The sequence below is a fragment of the Prenolepis imparis genome, unplaced genomic scaffold (genome assembly GCF_030444845.1).
Source record: "Prenolepis imparis isolate NDT839.2.m4 unplaced genomic scaffold, iyPreImpa1.0 SCAF_7, whole genome shotgun sequence".
Lineage (NCBI taxonomy): Eukaryota > Metazoa > Arthropoda > Insecta > Hymenoptera > Formicidae > Prenolepis > Prenolepis imparis.
In genome coordinates, this window is record NW_028141165.1 from 14,953,814 (window position 1) to 14,977,540 (window position 23,727).

Genomic DNA, 23,727 nt, shown 5'->3' on the forward strand with positions numbered 1-23,727 from the left:
AAGCAGTGGTATCAACGCAGAGTACTCGAGCTGTACAGAAGTTGTTGTTAAAAGGGCTAAAGAGAGGTGATATAATCTCGGTAAAATTCTTCTCTCACGAAAAAAAATATATACAAGAGAAAGATGTAGCTAATATAAAAAATTCTCTAGAATTTTTTTTATTGAGACGATTATATCAAATAAAAATATTGCATATACACGCAAGTATTACTCTAAACATAATCATATAACTATAAGATAAAAATATTTTATTCTTTTTATCATTCTACTAAATAGATATTTAAATCGAAAGAAAATTATTTTTCTTCAATATATTTTCAGAATATCATGTTCATCGAACATTGATGGTTCGATATTCAAAAGAAAAATATCAGGAAAATATTAATCTGTGAAAATTTATTCATTATCACAAAAAAAAACTATTTAAGAACCTATAGCTATCAAAAGAAAATTACTTTTCTTTGATAAATTTTTAGAATATATTTCATATTAAATCTCGATAGTTTGATATCCAGAAGAAAGAGATGTCAGAAAAATATTAATCTGTGAAAATTTATTTATTATCACAAAAGAATCTATTTAAGAACCTACCTATTAAAAGAAAATTATTTTTCTTCAATATGTTTCAAGAATATATTCCATCAGAGTTTTACAATTTGATATTCGGAAGAAAAATATCAAGTCTGTAAATTTATTATTTATTACGAACGGAACTATTTAGGAACCGATATGTACAAATACATTATGTCGAATTTTATAAAACTATAATATTTAAAAAAATATTTCTACAATAGTTTACTTCCCTAAAGTTTCTCGTTTATTGATTAAAAAAAATCAGAATGTTAAGTTTAAATATAAAATTACACGCTATATGTAGATTAGAGCTATAGTTTCGAATTATGTATTAGCAAGATAAATTAAGATCGGAAAAGAATTGCAATTGTAAATTGCTTGGTTGAAAAACTAGTTACAAACTTTGATGCCCATATTTACACGAAGAAAATTTCCTAGTATAAATTATATATGAAAAATACATTCTCTTTTACATTTATTGTAAAACTGGCAGGGTTGGGAAGTAACGCGTTACTTAATTGTAACGCCGTTACCGTTACAGTTACTTTTTTCGGTAACTGTAACGGTAACGGCGTTACAAATTTTATTTATAACGAAAAAAGTAACTTCGTTACATTTTTCGGTAACGAGTAACGAATTTAACCGTTACTTTTGTCGTTACTTTTTCCGGATTTACTCGGTATAATTTTCATACAAAGGAACATATTGATAAAAGTAGAAAGCGTCCTAGTTGACTACTATTATATTTATTGTATTATGTATGTTAATTCAGATATAGTATTAGGATTATATGAAATGTCCAATTATGCAATGTAAACTTTTTAAAGCTTTCTTTGTCAATAAAAATCTTTATTATATTTATACATGTTTTATATATCACTTTAAAAGTCACAATTTGTCTTTTTATATCTGATTTTATTCCTTGATTTCATTGATTTCGAATGTATTTTTTTCAACATTTATTTCAATATGAATAAACGTGATTTTTGCGTGCTTTTTTGATATGAGAGAAAAGTGGCCATAATGTTGCAGCAGCCGCTCGAAATATTAATGCTCAATTCGGTGAAAATTTTGTCAACGAACGCCCCAATATAAAAAATTTAAATTTGAAGATAAAAGTCTCATAAATAACGATCGTGGACTTGAGATTATCTTTGATGACATTAAAGGTTGAGGCATTAAAGATTGAAGCGGATCAACGTCAAACTGTTAGAAATGCGTAGAACGTCTTACTTTGATTAATAAAATTAAGTTTGAAAAATATTATATATCTTTTTATGAAAAAATAAATTTTTTATTAAAAAATATGTTTAATAAAAAATTTAAAGAAACAATACTTTTTTTCGTTGATCCGCTTCAATCTTTAATGCCTCAACTTTTAATGTCATCAAAGTCTCAGGTCTACGATCGTCATTTATGAGGCTTTTATCTTCAAATTTAAATTTTTTATACTGATGCGTTCGTTGACAGAGTTCTCGCCGAATGCAGCGTTAATATTTCGAGCGGCTACTGCAACATTATGGCTACTTTTCTACTCATACAAAAAAAGCACGCAAAAATTATGTTTATTCATACTAAAAAACTGTTGAAAAAAATACATTCGAAACTAATTAAATCGAAAAATAAAATTAGATATAAAAAGGCAAATTTTGAATTTCAAAATGATATATAAAACATGTATAAATATATGTATAAAGATTTTTATTGACAAAAAAGTTTTAAAAAATTTATATTGCAAAATTGGACATTTTATATGGAACAATTCGTTACGTTTTAAGTAACGGTAACGGTAACGAGTTACTTTTTAAAATTAGTAACGAATAACGGTAACGAGTTACTTTTATAAAGTAACTTTCCCCCAATCCTGAAAACTGGAATATAACGACATTGAGATATTTATTGCAACAAAAATTGTAAATTATGCATTTGTTTTATTGTTTGTTAACGATCACGCATTTTGTTTGTGCATCAAAATATTTGAATACAATATATTCTTTTATAAAATATAATATGTATATTGCTGAATCAAAATATTGTGATTTCTCTTACATGTACACGCACCGGCATAAATGGTGTCCGGCGTTAGATGTGTGCGAATACGTGTATGACAGCCGAAAGTCATACGCACACATACGTAACGCGACATACGTATATGACTTTCGGCTGTCATACACGTATTCGCACACATCTAACGCCGGACACCATTTATGCCGGTGCGTGTACACATACGTTAGTACATTTCACGGTTACAAAAACTATCGAGTATAATTTTTGCTATAACATTTTCCCCGTATACGTTTGTAATATATAATTTATCAAAAATAATTTCCGCGAAAAATCATTAAGACTTTTTACGGCTTGTCGGTTACGAGACACCCCGCATATAACAGCGTCCGTTTTTAGCACCAAGAGTTTTATGTCAAATGGCATTACCCGGCGCCCGTATTCGGCGCACAAGGGGAAGAAAGGGACGAGGAAGAGAGGAAAGGGATGAAAGGGTGAGGGAAGGATGGCCGGGCGCGAAATTGCAACAAGGCGGGGCCAGCTTACCGTGACACCGTCGAAGCTTGTATTCCTGAGGGCATCGAGGAAGAGCTTCTCCCATAATACGTCCCTATACCGAAAGTCGGATATAGTCTGGTTACGATGGATGTGCCGTATCCTGCGAGCAACATGCTTTACAGCCAGGGCGACCGTCCAGATACCGTCGTACGTGTATCCGTGAAACCTGGAGTACTCGCTGCCCCGCCTCGAGTCGTACTCGACCTGATACTGATCCGGAGTCTGCGGCAGATAGAGAGAGAGAGAGAGAGAACGCATCAAGATATGCATATCAAGACGCAACAGGCGTCATGACGAGTCTCAAAGAGGCGTCATATACATGTATATGGCGTTTCCAATTGAGCACTCCGATCGCTCCGGGCGCGATTAAACGTAATTCTCGAGAACTCTCTATTGAGAAATGCGCACATGTTCGATACACGTATACATGTGCCGAAATGTGCCACTCTATTCCGTCGCGTTACGCTCCATCTACGGATTCTTCCGCCAATTTCGAGTCGATTTTTCCGTAATCCTTTCAATCGCATTCGGGCTACATATGCGGCGAAAGACGCAATATTCCGTCGCGTTTCCGTGCTCGAGATTGAAAGATATTTGCACTAATATAAAAAAAAGACAGTGAACATTATAAAACTGTTAGGTCCCGACTTTTAGATTCTACAATTTTGAATCTAGATAATCGAATGGAACTTGCTTTTCGAAGCGACTTTTGCCCGCGACTTCGAGAATCGACTGTAAAGATAAGAAGAACTGGTGGAAGCATATATGAGGAATATAAGGCCTATCACAATACAAAAGTACAGATAAGGAATAGAAAATATCCACCAATAAAAGCAGAAAATATTATTCCTACTGTCTGTATTTTTGTATTGTGTGATTAGATCTGATTCCAAAGACATAAGGAGAATCATTTGTCGGAAAAGGCCCAAATGGATGCAATTGGACACAACTCATATTGATCGATGGCTAGGGTGATTAGCACGATTGACCAATCAGAAAGTCCTGTGTTCAATTGAGCAATAAACAATGTGTTCAATTGGACACCACACCATTTTGGATAGGGATATTCATTGATCGGTTATTACTGGGAAAAGTAGTTTAAATTATTATTCGTCATCACTGGAAAACGCTAATGCATTTAAATATAAAAGTGTTCCTAAGCAAGATGGCCGTGATTGAATGCTCCTTACGTCTTAGGAGGCACAGTTCGGTAACTATGGGTTTGCTCTTTATTGCTGCACTGGTGAACTAGTGCACACTGGTGCAGTAAGTTAGAGTGAAACAAAATATACTTGTCTTACTTTAACTTATTGTACCAGTGTGCACTAGTTCACCAGTGCAGCAATAGAGAACAAACCCTATGTTTCCTCCATGTCTCCTTATCTCCATGGAACTGACATTTATACGATTATATTCGCTTACGATTCCGGACGTGGTGTGCTGTTCCTCGGTCGTCAGCGGCAACAGATCCGCTAGAATGACACCGTGGAGAGCCTCGGACAACTCGGCGGGATCGCATCCGCCGTCCGGACGCAGCCACCATTCCCTGGTGTAAGTCCCGATGATGACCCACTGATACTTCCTGCCGTACATACCGAATCTGTAGGCCTCGCAGAATATTCGCCTGGCCCACGCCTCATTGAAGTTACCCAGCAGGATTCTCACGTCCTTCTCTTTCAACTTCTCGAGCGCCGTCTTCACCTCCGTAGCGAAACTCAGCGTTTCTACGAGCTCCATCTTGTTCTCGTCCAGATCGGCCACCAAACGATTGTGCACCTGCAAAAAGGTGCGCGAAAAAGAAACGCGACTTGAGAGCACTATCAGCTTTGTTCACCGAAATTCGCGAAACGCTAATCACGCGAGCGTATTCACGCATTTAGCTTGTTCAAACGAGCTGTTACAGCGACGACGAATCCATTTATAATGTAAATGAAACAGTCGCTTGCATATACATCAGCCGAGAGTGCGCGCGTACGGAGAGCGTTAATTAACCTTTTCATTTCCCAAATCGCTCCCAACTGTTGGGAACCGCTGTTCTCCTCTTTTTCATCACTTTCATTAATTAATATTTAATACGTAGAAAGTTTTGATATTTCGTTAGAAACATTAAGTTCCTCTTCCTCCTCCCCTCTCTCTTTCTCTTTTTTGATGATCAACTTTAATTACGTTTCCAGTTTTAAAGAAGACATTTTTTTAACTTTTCTAATTTTTTTCTTTTTCTTTCTTTCTTAATTCGGCTATATATTAGAACTCTTTTGTATATTTCGCGGAGATATTCAGGAGATTTTACCAGTGCGTATCTAGGCTCGTTCTGATAAATTGTGCCGACCCTTGTCCAATTGAAATTCAACAACAACGCCACTCGCGGCGCGTTCAGGGCGTTTTCGGACGGCACTACCCTGAAGAAATTCGGGAAGTTATTGGTCGTGAACATGGGATGGGTGTCCGCGTAGCTGAGCTGCAACAGAGAGAGAGAGAGAACGAAAACGTTGATAAAGGATCACATCTCTCTTGCGAATCTCTACATTTTTTTTCTGTGTACATATGTACGTGTATGTGTGTGTATGTGTAAGTGTGTATGCAAATAAGCGAGTACGGAAGGAGGACACTCTCTGTCGCGTACGTCATGAATATTTACGACGACATTTTACCATTGCATTACCTGCGTAAGGCGCCAGTGTTTCGAAGCTTTCGCTATCGGGTCCGTGACTTGTGTGCAAGCACCGCCGAAGAGTATCACCTTGTGCGGCCCGCTGTGCATCATGTCGAAGAAGGCTTTCATTCCGACGGCGGCGCTACACTGCAACACATGGGATTTATTGCCCTCAATTTTCTCGCTCGTTAATGGATAATTTTGAAAAAAAGAGTGAAACTTGAAACTTCAAAGCAATTTCAAAAGTCTAAAAGACATCCAAACAGATTCATCTGAAATACTTCCACAAACAAAAAATTTAAGTATTATTAAATTATTTTAAAAAATCACATAAATATACATATTTAATATATTAACTATTTAAATATATTATATTTGAAATATATTATGCGCATTTTTTTTGCTTAATATGCTTCTTCGCTTACATTTTCACAGGGTATTTGCATCGAGATGGAAAGTGATCATTTCTTATATCGAAAACTCTCTTTGATATTTGCAGAATCAACAAGTGTTTGTGTTGGGGTACAGTCGGAAAATAGAGAAAAGCGAAGGACAGAGTTATGCCAAATCGGGTGGGAAATGAATGTTATCGGGAAGCTCTCGGCATTATCTTAATTATAGAGAGAAATTAACGCAAAAACTTGCGAAGACTAAAAATCGTAATATTAATAAATACATGCAAACGTGCCCATTTTTATTTATCTTGAAGAGGAATTTCAATTATTAATAGAATATAATGGCTTTTCTTTTATAAAAATAGGAATGGTATCACCGAGAAAATTCTATTCTCGAAATAAGAGGACTGTATACTATGTATAAAATCTCTATTAATGGATATTCTTAAGTGTTTCTAGAGCATCCTTTAAGACTAAGATTATATTTTTTATTAATAACAAATGGTCGTATACTTTTTTATGCGAACCATTCATTTAGCGTTATATTGTTGCAGCAACATGTATATAGTGTTGTAATTTACAGTGTAGTGTAGCGTTTATCACTGAAATTTTAGTTTATTAGGAGAATGGATGAAGTTAATAAAAGTGACTCGAAAAAGAAGACTTGAAGAACTAAAACAAGTATTCACGAATAAGTAATATGCCACAGAAAAAAGAGAAATTCTTGTTTTGAAAATATCTTTAATTTCAATGTGGAAATCTTGAAATGAGATTATATTGCGTTAAATAAAGAAAAGACTTGTTTGAATAAAACCATTTTATATAGTTCAACCAAGAAAAATATTATTTAAGAATAATTTTCTTGAATGGAAAGGAAAAAATGTTGAATAGAAAATAACATATTTTCAAATCAAAGATTAAATCCTCCTTTGCCTACATGCTGTAAAATAATGTACTTTTTTGTTAATGTAAAAATAAACCCTATTTCGTTTACATTTTTATATATAAATTAAGAATACCTGATACTAATCTTTAGAAGATTCCACTCTTAAGATAAGAGAATCCTTTTAGCGTCTAATTTAAAAGATATTCAGGGTATTCTAAAAATAAATGGGAAATTCTAAAAATGAGAATACATTTTTTTCAGTGATTTTAAATCTTCCCGTGAAAGGTAAAACTTTTTTCCTAGAAAGTTTAAAATTTTCGTAAAAATAATTATTTAACGTGCAAGTATATAAAGTGTTGGTGTGATTGAAATAATTGTCAAAATGGCGAACAGAATAGAATGATTTTTCGAACCGTGAATTATTTCCGCGACGGACGTTCATTGATATCAGCATCGCGTATTCCGTTCAAGTTTACATTTGCTCCTTTGATATCAGCACCATTTTTCGAGTGTTCTTTTTCACGTGGAAATTGATTCCAACGTTATCGTTACTTTCTTCTTTTTGCGCACGTTGCGACGTGCGGATGAGCAGATGACCCCGTTTCGAAGACAAGATGTAATGGGATATAATTACACAGATGAAAATATAGGAATTCTGGGTTGGTCACAAAAAAAATGGAATTGAGTCTATTTCTCGAATACGAGACACTAAATTTATCATGGGTAGAGCCTGAAATATTTCTACAATCTGTTGAGATTACTTTTTTAAATTGAGAAAAATTGTACAATTTTTTGTTGTCGCTCAAGCAATATTTTTTTTTTAAACCTTCTCTACATTATCCTTTCCCCCCCCTCTTGCATTCTGTCCTCATAATTTTGTGTTGCGTGCCAATTGTTATTTTTCATTAATTCACAAAAACGCGAATTCTCCGAAATTATCCTTACATTTATCGCTAGCTAGGCAATTTCGTCTCGCGTTTATTGCACGTTCCTTCTATTTTGCATTGATTTCCGATACATTGGTTATCACAGCATAGATAAAAATCCGTCTCCCTCGGAAAATTGCGTTACGAAAGAAAATCGCGTAACTCGAGAAAGAATGCTAAGTTTATTATAGTCGCTATTCGACGATCGCTGACTATTAGACTCGAAGAGAAACCGGCGAAAAAGAAGAAAAGTAAATCCGATCTCCCGTTTCAAATGCAACGCAACGAAAATAAGGAGAGACGCACTACTTTAACGACGTCGAACAATAGGGCTGCCACATCTGTTGCAGTAGGATATTGTAAGCAAGATAATCTGTCACTCTTACGAAGGAAAAAAGGAAGCATCTCTCTCTTTGTGTTCCCGGACGCATCTTGGGTTAAATTGAGGAAAGTGATATCGATTCACACGCAGAGAGGCGGCCAGTGTTTCCTTAATTATACGATTGCGTGTCGTGAAACTCCCAGTTCGAAAGTGAAGCTCATCGAGGATTTTCTTTTCGCGTGAGAATGGGAAGATATAATTTCAAACAACATTCAAGTTCCCCTCGATTGCGCTATTTTGAGTTAAGGATGTATGGGAGATATCTAAAAATGATACAAAATTTATCAAAATTATATAGATCGTTTCCACTTTGATACTAAAGCTGTCAAAATTTGAATTTAATTCACTAACTCATTTAAAAGTTATTACAATTTAAATTTCCGCTAGTTTTACATATAATCTTATGAAAATTCGTTACTATGATCGATTATATTACGTTAAAAATATCGAAAAAATAGTACCATGTATTTCAAATTTTTTACACGTATAATTGGAACTTTAAGGAACAATGTTGCAAAATTACATTAACATTTACTAAACCGTTTAGAAGATTTATTTTCTTCAATTACCGAGCATTCGGTTGTGTTAACGCTTGGAAACAGCTGAAAGTTAAGAAATTAAACTATAGCAATTTTTCATAAGATGAATAGCATTGATACTTTTGTCTCCGATTGTATCTCCCATATATCCTTAATCAAATTCAATAGCGCGTATCGACGGACAAAGAAAAAAAAGGAAAAGAGGAATAAAAAATATACAGCAACAGCCAAACGTATATAAACATCGTACTTAAGCGTGTATATTTCAAAGTATACACGGTGATTTTTCGCTTACGTGTATATATACTTTGTGATCGTATTTACAACATTTCACAATATCCTTTCGACGCGAGTAATCGGAAGCGATTAATCTCTCGCCGTCTTCAGCTACAAGCTGCTCCGCTTTTTGTCGTCGGTTTCCTCGGGAGGAAGTCTAGACTCTCTCATAATGTCGATGTCCCGAAGACTCAGCAGATTTTTCTGAGCGCACTCGGTGTCGTAAATCGCGACGTCGATTTTCCGAGTTCAGCGAACGAAAAAATTATGAGAGGAAGGAAAAAAAAAGAAAGAGAAAAAAAAGCATTGTTTCACGGCTGTTTACCTTCCATTGCGAGCAATAGGGGAGAGGAGATAATACGTGACTATGCGCATTAAATATATGCACATCGTATTGCACACACGTCTGGTTTCATCGAAAAATATGTCGAGTATAATTTTATTGCACTTCTCCATTCCAGTCAGCGGACGCTTCGGACGCTTTTAAAATTCACGTGCATAAAAAATTTCCGACAGATTAATCTTTGCGATCCGCTCGTGTGCTGCTCGTTTTTTGCAAAAGAGAGTTTATATCTCATCGAGAGAGAGAGAGAGAGAGAGAGAGAGAGAGAGAGAGAGAGAGAGAGAGAGTCTTTTTAAATCGATAATAACTCGTACACATTTTTCAGAGAAAGAGAAAAAGAGAGAGCAATAAATGTAATGCATGATTATTTCGACATGAAAAAATTTGCACGCATTTCTCTCGCAATTAAATTCTAAATAAATGAGAAAGAGAGCGTATAAGTGCTGAATATTGTATCTCGTTGTTTACCCGGGGAAATCCCTTTTCGTTTCTCGAAATGAGAAAACTGCGATTCACACCCACCGCCGCTCTGTCTCCGCTCGCCAACATTGCATTGTTTTTCGTATAAGCAAAAGTGTCTCGTAGCCCCCATAGCGCGCGTTCGCATACATTTTCATCCATAATTTAAAGCTCGCGCGCGCGCGCGAATCCGCGTCACTTCCCTCGAATGCAGACGAAAGAGGGACCTAATTCCGCGAGACTCGCACATACGATACTTCGTATGTGCGGGATGTGTCGCGTATATGTATATATATAGCTCCAGACACCCCATATACATATATGAAGGTAAATGTAAAGTTTCTCCCTCGAAGTTGCAGTCGCGGTCGCGTATCCTTGACTCGGTGTGCACTCCTACTTCTGCAAGTTTTCTCTGCAATTTCCGCGCATCTACATAGAGAACGAGACTCGGAGGCGTCTCTCCCTTTCTCTGTGTGTGTGTGTATACGCATACAAAATCTCGAAAAGCCTCAATGTTTGAGGCTTCGTTTTACGAGAAAAAGTTTACATATACTAATGTATATAGAGGAAAGTATGCTAAATCGTGCCGTTCGTTAAATCGTACCTCCAATGTTGTGCTTACATGATTTTAAAATTAGCTAAAGATAAAATTATGTAAATTCATCTTACAATTAGATAAGATGAAGATGATTTTGTTTTAAATATATTTAGATAAAAGATAAAATTATATGGCGATTCATCTAAATAACTTCCAGATAATATTATCTTTTAGACCGATTATGTAAACACATGTGTGATTTTCATGTAATATTCGGCATCCCGTGCCTAAGCTATCACATTGAAAAAGATAAGCGATTAAACTTATTATTAAAGCATTTCTTCATATAAAAAACTGTAACAAAAATCAAGTTTTATTTTCTACAAAAGTTCTCAGTCTGCAACAAAACTTATCTACAAGAATGTCATATTTGTAATAATAAATTCTCTTCAAAAATTTAACAAAAATATTTTTTGTGTCATACAAAAATATAAATAAGTATTATCTCAATATAATTATAAAATTGAATAATATTTTCTTTAGTTGTCCATCTAAATATAAAGAAAACAAACTAATGCCTAAGTAAAAAAAAAAAAAAAATAACTTTAGTAAATCAGTACAATATAGAAAAAAGTTAGTGGTACGTTTTATCGAACTTCCATTATTTTGTCAAATTTGTGAATAAAAAAATCATCTTAAAACATTTTGCTGATTTTTCAACGCTTTCATATACAGGATTAAAATTTCATCGTTACAGGTACGATTTAAAAACTCATAGGTACAATTTAGCAAACCGGTATTGTGTAAATTGTACCAAATACTACTTTTAAAAAATTTTTAATTTATGATATCAAACAATGATAAATTTGTGTTAATGTTTAGTATATATTGTTGACAAAGAACTATAGTTTCAAATAAATAAAAAAATTGTGTCATTTCTTCGATAGTTTTATTGCAATTTTAATATTTACTTTAGGGGGATTACGATTTAGCATACTTTCCCCTATGTTGGTTTGGAGATTAATTTCTTAAAATCAATTTTTTTCGTCTGTTTTTAAAACGGACCAATTACACAAAAAAGAGTATTAAAATATTATCAAATTACTTTTAAATATTTTAATATTTTAATCAGGGACCCGGACCGAACCGGAACCAAAACCGATAACCGTTCCATAACCGTTTTTTTAGTAGAACCGAAACTGTAAACCGTATTGAAATTCCTTTAAATTTATAACACCGGAACCATAACCGGACCGTTAAATTATTTTCGGTTTACGGTTCTTTTCGGTATTTTTTTCTGTTTTTGCGCAAATGACGGAAATGTCATGATAACTGTCTCCTCGAAGTGCAATTATAATTATTTTCTAAATATTCTGAAACGTGTATGTATTATCGCAATAGTGATAGCAGTGAGGATATTATATTTTCCGTTTTATATATATATATATATATATATATATATATATACATATATAAAGTATATATAAATTATATTATTTTAAAAAATTATTAATTTTTATGACATATGAAAATATATTTATATATGTACCTATCTATATTATATATACCTATATCTAAATATATTTTCATGTATAATATAAAGTGTTGTTTATTTCTTTGTCATAAAAATTAATAATAATTTTTTAAAGTAATATAATTTAAAAATTAATTAGAAAAACGAAAAGTAAAAATTTTTAAAAACCGGAACCGTAACCGAAAAAATCATAATTTAAACGGTTTCGGTTTTTTTATTTATCAAAAAACCGAAACTGGAACTGGAACAGTTATTAAATATTTTATTAAACCGTAACCGAAACCGAACCCTAATTTTGTTTCGGTCCGGATCCCTGATTTTAATTAAAATATCAAAACTGGATATAGGAAATAATTTCTAGTAAATATATGAAGCATTCCATGTCAAGTGGGTCACTTTTATTATTGCAAAAAAAGCGATTTTATTTTTTATTTTTAACAGCTAAATTTTATCCTTAGCATCCCTACACTAAAACCTAGGAGTTACAAAATGTTATCTTTTACGGTTTAAAAATGGCACCTTATTCTATCTCGATATCAGATGTGTGCTTAACAATATGATGGAACTAAAATCGCACAAAATTGATTTGCCATTTTGAATTTTGAACATCTGAGCTCGGATTTCGACCAAAAACTGTTTGAGTTATATTTGACATATCGATATACAATAAGGTACCATTTTTAAACCGTAAAGGATAACATTCTGTAACTTCTAGGTTTTAGTGTAGGGATGTTGAGGATAAAATTTAGCTGTTAAAAATGAAAAAAGGTCGCTTTTTTTTGCAATAAAGGTGGCACTTGACATGGAATGCTCCATATATAGAATATAGATATATCCTAATATTTACCTTGGGGGGTACGATTTAGCATACTTTTCCCTACATACAATTTTGTTGTTCGAGATATTCGTTTGATTCGTTTTTGCCGGGCGCGCTTTCTCGAATCGCGAGAAATTCGCCGCGAGGGGGGAAATCCCGGCAGAACTTGCGGCGATCGCTGCCATCGCGGTGGCGGTAAACAACGCGATAAATCGTCCCGCGTCGATAGCTCCTAATTCAACGGAAATTGAGATACAAGTGGCGGTTGCTGCCTGGATGTATCGACCGATGCGATGCGCAACATCGGTTGCGACGGCTGGCAAAAGCAAAGCCTCGCGATTCTCTTTCCCTCTTGCTCTCTCTATATATCTCTCTCAGAGGACAATGCATTCACCCGTCAAATATTCGACAGATCCAAATGCGTCGCATCTGGGCGACGAGTTTCGCTTGCTGCTGTGATTTCGCCGCGAATTTAATTCCCGATAGTTCGCTATAGATAGAGAAAAACGTGCCGCGTTCGCGCGTCCCCGTTTACCATTATTTCGAATCAGAGATCATTTTGACGCGACTGTTATGTATGAAGTGTCGGAATAACCGAAATTGCGTTACAACTTTGATACATTTAGTGGTTCGGAGTGTATTTTAATGCATAATGCATCGGAGTGACGCACGAAAAAGTCAATATCAACAAAAGTTTTATCAGTAATTAGCTGAGAGTTATGCGCACTTCGTGTAGCCATTTTTTTTAATAAAGTTAATAAATTAATAAAATTATTAATTAATAATTTTTAAGTGTCGTCGTACCACTAAAAAATTATTAATTAATAAGTTGTTTTAAAAATTAATTTTCGCTTTTTATTCAATTCTTTACTGTTATTCCTTACTATCTCATAAATATTATTCATTACAAGATGAGTAGTTTTACATGGCAGGAAATATACATACATTATATCGTCTAAATTAAAATTTTTAAATTTTAAATATATTCGATTTTCAATCGATGCCATTCATATTAAACGAATAGAAAATTAACATGATTATTTTAATTTAATACTGTAAAAATATTAGTAATATAGTTTAATAATCGAATATATACTATATTGATTAATATTGTTTCAAAGAAACAAATGAACCTTTATTATATCTCAGGATCAGTATAAACAAAAGAATAAGAAATGTTATGTTTTTTTTAGTGACAAATAACATTTTTTGCCCTACTAACTTATTAAAAATATGATAAAGAATTTCACATTGTGTGGATGCCTCTTCCATTGTAGTATTATTCTCTGAAAAAAAATTTTAATAGCAAAATCCGAGACGCGAAATTTTTCAGACACAATTTTTCAGAACAGAGAAGCGCTTAACGATAGATAATGACATGAACATGGTTGCATACATGGCCTGTCGCTATTTTTATGCACCTGACGTCGAGACGCTACCGCGTGATAATAATAATAACGTAGCAAAATAACTTTTCAGAACATAATAACGCTAATATCGCACTACTTTTTTTCGTCTGGCAATCTATGCAAATCAGATTTCATATACCTGCTTAAAAGTTCCGCGATAAAATTTTGTACACACACACACACGCGCGCGCACACACACACACACACACAAATATACATTATACAAAAAAATTCGCGATATAATCGAATCATGTTTTTTGTTAATAAATATATCAGATTTCTTATTTTATTATTTCGATAAATTTCTTTTCATATTCCGTTTCATACGAGTTTTTCATCGAGATAGAAACTGATTCATTTTTTGGTCCAAATCTCAAATTGTATTTTTATACGGTAGAGTTTGATGCTATTTCTATTACTTTTATGATTTTTATATAGATATTTATATAACATATATATATACGAGAATATTTTGAGATAAAATATGAAAAGATTTATATATTATTATTAACATTGAATCACACATAAATTGTGAATTAATTTGAACAGATCAAAAAATTGCATAAAAAGTATATACGTTTATATAAGATTCATACTTAATCGCTTAACTAAGATACGATTAAATAAAAGCAGTAAACACTCATTCTGTATTAGCAAAAATTATAGACATAATTGAGATGATATTGTTACAAACTTGCATAAACTCTGGATTTGCTTTTATCGTCTCTTATCGTGATTTTTTAACTCTTTGCACTCTTTAAGTGCTAATGCCATTGGTTTTAGGAATTTTAAGATTCTAATAGTTTAATTAATTTCTATTTATTGTAATAAAAGAATATAATAATTAATTATATTTTCTCTCTCTCTCTCTCTCTCTCTCTCTCTCTCTCTCTCTTATATTATTTTAAAATTATATAATTATAATATATAATATAAAAATATATTGTATAATATAAGAAAACTAAATGTATTAATAAATAAGTTATAAAGTTTCGCAGAGTGTAAAAAGAATACATACAGCGATGTATTTGGATGTGTCTCTTTTTCTGTAAAAGCCTATGCGTATTTATCGGAGTTATATTCTCTTTTTAGCGCTACATGACTATTCGTACAAACGAGAGTATATGTGGATTTTATGTGTACCAATAGAATATGTCGGGTCCCTCGACAGCATTAGTTAACTCGCGCCAAACATAGTTTTGTTACGTATTTCCAAAGGGATTTCTCCACCAATATATAAAAGCCATACTTTCATTATGTGTTTAGTTATGACAATTTAATCATATGATATCTTTTTAAGAGACACACTTTTCTAAAGAAACAGAAAAGACGGTTTAATTCGAAAGTTTTGTTATATTTATATAAATTAATTATTTTAATAAACACATAATTATTCTAAATTTATTATTTTTTAATAAACATATAAAAATGAAAAAAGAGAAATTTAGAAAGTCCTAATATTATACCCATATAATAATATGCGTGTTAATTTTATTAAACAGATAACTAAAAATGGTATTATAAATTTCGCAAATAATTATAATAGTTCTAATATTTTACATATACACAGTTTTATATGTATATAATATAAATATAATTTTTGAACACATTTATTTATTATAACTTTATATAGCGATCCATTTATTATCAGCAAATTATTTTAAAAATAATTTCCGTAATTTTTAAAAATAAAATTTTAAAAACAAAGTGATAATTATATATTTATTATAATATGTTTTTATATATGATATATTTATATGATTCTATAATATATTTAAATTTTTATATATATGTAGACAATTTTTATATGTTATAATTATCATTTTTAAAAATATTTATTGTAATTTCTACAATAAATGCGATGCTTCTCGTATTATCAGTAAATTAATCTTTGAAAGAATTTTCGCGTAATTTTCTCTGAGAATAAAATTTGTATAAAAACTCTTATATATTATATAACTCTTATATAAATTTACTTTTACTTTACTCTACACATACATTAATTTTTAAATATATTGTTAAATACATTTATTGATATATTAAAAGCTTGTAAATTAAATAAAAATAAAATGGTATTTTATAATATTATTTTTCTTTTCGAGCTATTAAAATTTAATACTTGTTTTAGGAAAAGCGAAAAATATGATGAAATATATAAAAGTCACATGAGAAATCTTTAAAAAATCTGATCAAACACTATTTTCAAGCACAGGTTTCTCAGAAATATATCTAGAAAATTACGAAAGAAGATATAAGCATCCAAGTGAGTAATAATTTATTAATTTTCGATCGAGCACGTTATTTCAGTTACACGGCAAGGTAAGCGGAGTTTCTAGGGACTGCAAGTATCTCTCCGTATATCGCTATATATTAAATATCATTATTTATTTAGTAGTTGGGATTCCATGATTACTCTCTTCTCCAAATTGTACTTGCCAATTCCCTACCAATTGATCCTCTGCATGTTAGAAAAAGGCAAGGAAGATATAGAAGTCACGTAAAAAGTCTTAAAGAATTCGGATCAATCATTGATTTAATTGAGATGAGAAAGAGTCTGAGAAATATATTTGAAGACTGACACGAGTATCTGGATTAAGCAGATAACGAATTCATTTTCAACAAAGAACGAGGATCCTATTGTCTTCAACACTAAGCAAAATACTTGGAGAAAATGAGAAAAAAAAAGAAGAAACGAAACAAGAAAAGTGCGGTACTGTGTTTAAAGAGAGAGAGAGAGAGAGAGAGAGAGAGAGAGAGAGAGAGAGAGAGAGAGAGAGAGAGAGAGAAAACAAATATTTGTACTGAAAAAAAGGGCAGGAGAAGAAAAGAATCTGTATTTAAGGATTTAACTAATTAAACATTTTCGTGCAAATTATATGGACGCTAAAATATAAATAATGTTTGAAAAATTCGTGACTCGACATACAGAGATGGTGCTTTAATCACTTTAATCTTTAAGGTACTTTAATTTGCCATCCTTTAGTATAAATATGTACATATATTTACGTCATATTATAATCTCTCTATTGAATAATTTTTATTTGCTAACTGTCGAAGTTTAATCGTGTCAAGTGCTTTTAAAAATCTCGAGCTTCATGTAATTAAATTCGTAAAAAGAATACAATTTCAAATAAAATTAAAACCAACACGAGTAATGCTTTTCATCCATATTTTGAGAATTTAAAAATTTCTTGATCTAAGAACAGATTTTTTTTTAAATAAAAAAATTATTGCAGCGGAAGACATTTTTGCAGATCTCGAGCTTATAAGAAGAAAGCCAGCTTATAAGAAAGATTGATCGCAGCATGATTGCAACAGCAACCGTGTCGGTTGGTCTCAAAAGCAATTACATCTCTCGAGAAATAAAGAGAATACCCCCTACAATCTCCGTGAAAAAAAGATTGTTTTCCGCATCAGTCTACAGATTACTTTTCTCAAACACATTCATTCCTCGTATTATCCATTCTCCGGAGAGAAAACTCACCTCCGTGTCGTTCCACCACATGTGCAGCCGGTAGTCCCTGAGTATGGTCGGGTGTTCATTGATGTGCTCCACGGCGAGCTTCACCGCGGGCATAACGCCCCGTCCGATATGACCCTCCGGCACGTGGTTGCCATACGGGAAGAAACCGGCGATGTAGACGTCGCGTTTCTTGCTGCCGCCGAGATTGATCGGCTTCTGGCCGGCGCATTCGCCGATCAGCAGGAGCCAGCAGGAGCACCAGACAATCACGGCCAGCAGCGCCAGCGAACGACTCGCCGCCGCCGCAGGGACTTCCTCGGCCGTCCTCATCCTGTCCGTCCTCCTCTTCATCCGGTCAGTCCCGACGACATCTCGCGACGCGGGCGCTTTCATCTCGCGCCCTTCCGGGTCACTAGGCGTAAGTCCGCTGACGATAAACCCCGCGCGACGCTCGTCGCCGCTCGTCCCTCAGCTTCCTCCGCACTCATGACGAGGCGCGACACACCGGAAATAGAACTCGAACGCGATTCTCCACCTGCGATCGATTTGTTACAACGATCGCTCGCCAAGTAACCGAAAGAGTTGCATTTCGCGCCGATCAAGAAAGGAGATCGATAGCCCACATTGCTAATTGGCCGGTTGAACACTAGGATTAGGACTCTCTGATAGGTCAATTGTGTTGGTTACCCTAGGCACCGGTTGATGTGTGTTAACATCGACCTTCCTATCGATCAATACCCGGACCATCAAAGCATAATTATTTACGAAATAATTAACGATATTAAGGGTGACGACATGAGGAAAATTCCGCAAAATACCCGAGCACGTTCCTTCTAACGTTTCCACGAGTTCAACGGAACCCGGTTGAGCGAACGAATCGCTGCGGAAGGGCTTTGTGCGCTCCGATACGGCAGCAACGGAAATTGTCGATATTTCGTAAAGGGCATGTCGTTTCTTTATTTGCGAGTTTGGGTGTTCGTAACTCTACAACTGAAGACGAAGTGTCGTCATAAATGTCGTCGCGCCTCAGTAATGTGCAGAGGCCTTTATCTCAATGCTTCATTCCAGACGATTGCACTTTAACGTCGCTCGTGTTTCATCGTCGCCACAACTTGACATCTCCCAAGTGCATCTGCAAACAGACCCGAGTCAACTGGTTATTTGTTTTGCCAGATTAGAGAAAGAGAGAGAGAGAGAGAGACAGGGAAGGGCGCGAAATAAATCAGGAAGTAGTATCAGTTTTTCATTGTCTCGCCTATTTCCGACAAGTGGAATTAGCAGCAGCTTCCCGCAGGGTTAATGAAGATTAATGAACAATGAAGAACAAGAACAAGGTTAATGAAGAATAATGAGATTAATGAGAAATTGGAGTCTCTGCAAATCTTTTATCCGAGAGAGTAGTACGTAAAGTATAATCGTCGACTTTAATTTTACTTTCGACACCCTTTCTTAAATACATCTTTTCTTGTTCTTTCTTCCTGATGTATGTATTTACTCGAAAAAAGAAAGAAAAATGCGAATGCGATACGATGAGCTTATCGCGGTTATTGGCTTAAAATCGCTTAGGTCCCCTATACCAAGATAAGATTCGCTTGAGTTATTCTCGTTGTTACGATACGTGTCGATCCATTAACGCTCATGCCATAACGTCATACCCGAAATTAAAGCTTTATCTCGTTTAGTCATCCTCGCTGAAGAGAGAGAGAGAGAGAGAGAGAGAGAGAGGGGGGGGGGGGGAGAAAGAGATAGAGCGAGAGAGGATGAACACAGGATGCGACCTCATCGTCTCGCGCGTTATCAAAGTAAGATAAATAAAGTTCGAGATTCTATCTAAAGTTTAATCCCGTAGTCGCGAGGCGCCTATCGAGCCGGGCGAAGGGATGAGGGACCGCTTTACATTGTCGCCGTTAACTTATCGGCTCCGACCTGGCCCAGTTTCCCACTGTCGCCATTGCGGGCGCGCTCGATCCACGCGCGTGAACCCGATCCCTTCAAGAATAACATAACCTCTCCGAGTGAATTTAATAGGCCGGCGGCACTTCCGACAACGCGTTTGTCGTCGGATGTTTGGCGATGGCACGTCGCGTGGGTTCACTTTTTTCCCCTTTTACTCCTCTCGGAGTATCACTTCCCTGAAAAGGGACGAGAAAATATTTCCGATCCACGGAGGAGAGACGGAATCAAATAAATCTATTTATATGTCCGCGCCAGCGGGTGAACGCGAGAGGCGAAAAATGTATATGTGCCGAGTTCTCCTCTCTACATAAAAAATTGCCGTCGTTCTCTCTTTCTCTCTTTTTCTTTGCGCGGGGAGAAAATAAAAATCTCGTACATTCTAATATAATGAAAAGTATGCTAAATCGTACTCCCAAAAGTAAATATTAAAATTGCAATAAAACTATCAAAGAAATGACAAAATTTTTTTATTCATTTAAAACTATATGGTTCTTTGTCATACGATATACACTAAACATTAACATAAATTTATCATTGTTTCTCATCGTAAATTAAAAATTTTTTTAAAAAGTATAGTATTTGGTACAATTTATACAATACTGCATGGTTTGCTAAATTGTACCCATGAGTTTTTAAATCGTACCTCTAACGATAAAATTTAAAAATTGTAACAAATATGAAGTTTTTTCTACAAAAGTTCTCAGTCTGCAACAAAACTTATCTATAAGAATATATCATATTTATAATCATAAATTCTCTTCAAAAATTTAATAAAAATACTTTTTGATACACACAAAAATATAAATAACTAATATCTCAATATAATTATAAAATTGGATAATATTTTCTTCAATTATCCATCTAAATATAAAGAAAACAAACTAATGCCTAAGTAAAAAAAAAAAAAAATAAATTTAGTAAATCGTATAAGTACAATATATTAGGGAAAAGTTAGTGGTACGTTTTATCAAACTTCCATTGCTTTGTCAAATTTGTGAATAAAAAAACAATTTTAAAACATTTTGCCGGCTTTTCAACGCTTCCATATACAGAATTAAATAAGATGAAAAAAATGCTTTAATAATAAATGTAATTGCTTATCTCTTCTCAATGTGATAGCTTAGGCACGGGGTGCCGAATATTATATGAAAATCACACAAAATAAATTTATAATCGTCATTCATCAACGGATCGCTTGAGAAAGAAACAAAGATTGCTGCACATTCGAGTGAAGCTAGCTGTGATATAACAGTGTTAACATGTTAAAATATTTTAACTCTGTTTAAGAAATAGATACAGTAGAGGTACGATTTAGCATACTTTCTTCTATATTTCAGTCACGACCTCACGACGAAAACGTAAAACTGTCTTGGCCGTCTATATGAACTAATTAATAATGTTGTTTATTAATGTATCCAATAACACACCGTCATATTATCATCTTATAAAATTGTCGGATTGTTTGGGATAATCGGCAAAATTGAGATGTAAAGGACCGGCTTAGGAGAGAACAGGATTGATGGTATTCGAAACAGATAAGACTGTAGAGATGTTAATGGAACTTAGGAATCTATCCTATAATGAACATGAATTTGAGCTTGATGCGGCTATGAGAAAGAGGGAAGAAAGAGGGGGGGGGGAGAGAGAGAGAGAGAGAGAGAGAGAGAGAGAGAGGGGGGGAGAGAGAGAGAGAGAGGGGGGGGGGAGAGAGAGAGAGAGAGGGGGGGGGGAGAGAGAGAGAGAGAGGGGGGGGAGAGAGAGAGAGAGAGAGAGAGAGAGAGAGAGAGAGAGAGAGAGAGAGAGAGAGAGAGAGAGAGAGAGAGAGAGAGAGAGAGAGAGAGAGAGAGAGAGAGAGAGAGAGAGAGAGAGAGAGAGAGAGAGAGAGAGAGAGAGAGAGAGAGAGAGAGAGAGAGAGAGAGAGAGAGAGAGAGAGAGAGAGAGAGAGAGAGAGAGAGAGAGAGAGAGAGAGAGAGAGAGAGAGAGAGAGAGAGAGAGCGAGAGAGAGAGAGAGGAGGGGGGGGGGGAGAAAAGCTAGTCGTAGTATTTCGGGAATGTGTGAAACAGACCTGCTAACGCGATACACCTACAAGATGAACTATGCTTGAAAAGCAGAGAAGTTACATTGTTGTTAATAATTGAGAAGTATGAGGCAGAAACAGTGGAGGTCGCGCGGCTGAAAACTTTTTATGGGGATTCCTAAACCGCGGAGAAAAAAAAAGGAACGGACAGCAAGAGGAGAAGGGAGGGAAAAAGTAGGAAAATAGTAGAAAGAGAGTCAACTGCGGAGTCGCGATTCACTCTATTAAATTTACACACGGATATAACTTCTTACTTTTAACATGACTGCTCAACTTTGGGAAGCTGATATCTTCAAGTTTTCCTCGGAGATAATTTCTCCTTCTTAGGCATTCTTCTTTTTTTAGTTGTCGGCTTTTGTTATCCCAGACAAACTTCCCGTACACTTGATAAACATTTGCGAGAGACTTTGCATGTTCGTTAAATTTGGATGAGAAACTTTGGTAAAAATGTATGTGTTACAAGGAGAGCCGCAAAAAAATGTATATGTGTACAAAACTTTCTTCAAAACTATGTTGAATCTGATAAGTTAGGTGGGGAAGGAAGGGGAGAGGTCGCATGGCAACATTAACCATTTCACTCAGTGAGATTTTAAAGTTACACAGGGCAATAATTTTAACCCTAGCAAAACTAGACAGAAAGAGAGAGAGAGAGAGAGAGTTGTAACAATTATTTCGAAATAATTTATTCTAATTTTTATTTGCAGTTTTTTACTAGTCTATTTCTTATCATTTCTAGAAATGTAATAAAAATAAAGACTCGTTCCTGTTATATTTTGAAAAATCCTTTTACGATAAATTAAATGAAAAAAGAAAATCAGTGTGTTTCAAGGCAATCAAACCTTCTGCGAAATTAAAGCTATGAAATTTGAATCACGCTTCGATCGCTTCGTTGTCGCGATTGGCCAATGCGTCAAGAACGAAGCTCATAAAACGACCTCGTGCAGTACTTGAAATGACGATCGATGCATTCCCAGTTGACTTGCTACCTTTTAGAAACGTCAATCGTTGTAACGTCGGGACGTAGAATGCGACGTTTATTAAAGCAACGTTCCTTGCCTAAAGCAAGACTCTCGTCCGGAGTTTCCGCAATGATGCGCAATGAAATTTAAACTCTCCGGGCGTGGATCTAATCAGAATTCCGGGAAGATTCTGTGCTCCGAGCGCGATATTAATACAGAACTGAAAGTAAGTTGCTCCTTCGGACCGTTCAAACGTCGACGACCTCGTCGGTATTAACGAGGCGGAAGTCGAAATAATTCAACCATCTCTGTTCACTCGTTGCTCCAGGACTCTTCAGTCTAAAGACTTATTATTAGGATGATTATGCAATTACATGAAGTCATACGACCGTAAGAGTTTTCCGCGAGAATTCATTATGTCAGTCATATCGGGAGTTAGGGAATTAAATCTGTTGATTCATGAGAATAGAATGAAGGAAATAAATGAAGGAAATAGGATGGCGTGAGAGCGGGACATTACAAAATCTCCCGTTGGGATCTCTCCCTCTCCCCCCCCCTCTCTCTCTCTCTCTTTAAAGGTTAAATGTAACGTCGATACATTTTTAATCGCGTATTCGCTCGGGCCATCCGCGCGATTCTCCGTTTCACGAGTAAATCGTTATTCGGTGGCATTTAACGCTCAATGGATTCGTTTGAGAGGGAGCCACTTTCCAGTCTCATTGTCAACAATCTCGACCGGTGGCTTCAGTTGCCACTCTATATGGAAAGAGGAATGAAGAGAGAGATAGAGAGGGAGGAAGCGCGGTATTGTGTCGTGCCAAGTACCTTGCCGAGATGACCTACAATTGCTGTTTAAGTGGGTCCGGTACGAAGCCAATTATTACATAGTCGTAATAAAACGGTCATGTTCAATTTTCCGGTCGCGAAAGACCGGAAAGAGAAGAGCTTTTCGGAGTACTCTGCGTTGATACCACTGCTT

At 34.9% G+C, this 23,727-nt stretch overlaps 1 protein-coding gene across 2 annotated transcripts; it reads right to left on the bottom strand.

Annotated features, from left to right (window-relative positions):
• Positions 1-2,756: 2,756 nt before the first annotated feature.
• Positions 2,757-23,661, bottom strand: LOC145938586 (gamma-aminobutyric acid type B receptor subunit 2-like). Of its 2 annotated transcripts, none has more exons than XM_083042322.1 (6): positions 23,574-23,661; positions 17,777-18,887; positions 5,798-5,935; positions 5,426-5,593; positions 4,558-4,911; positions 2,757-3,357 (listed from the first exon to the last, which is right to left on the bottom strand). In XM_083042322.1, the coding sequence occupies exons 2-6, from the start codon at positions 18,146-18,148 to the stop codon at positions 2,848-2,850; spliced, it is 1,542 nt and encodes a 513-aa protein (XP_082898448.1). In that variant the 5' UTR covers positions 18,149-18,887; positions 23,574-23,661; the 3' UTR covers positions 2,757-2,847. The 2 variants fall into 2 exon arrangements, with proteins under 2 accessions (XP_082898448.1, XP_082898447.1); XM_083042321.1 differs by lacking the exon at positions 23,574-23,661 and adding an exon at positions 22,044-22,351.
• Positions 23,662-23,727: the final 66 nt, after the last annotated feature.

Excerpts from the sequence above, each read along its gene's own strand:
- LOC145938586 (XM_083042322.1), bottom strand. The coding sequence starts at position 18,148 with ATGAAAGCGCCCGCGTCGCGAGATGTCGTCGGGACTGACCGGATGAAG. Across the intron at positions 5,594-5,797 it reads AACACTGGCGCCTTACGCAG|CTCAGCTACGCGGACACCCA; the intron begins GTAATGCAATGG and ends TCTCTGTTGCAG. Across the intron at positions 3,358-4,557 it reads AGCACACCACGTCCGGAATC|ACTCCGGATCAGTATCAGGT; the intron begins GTAAGCGAATAT and ends TATCTGCCGCAG.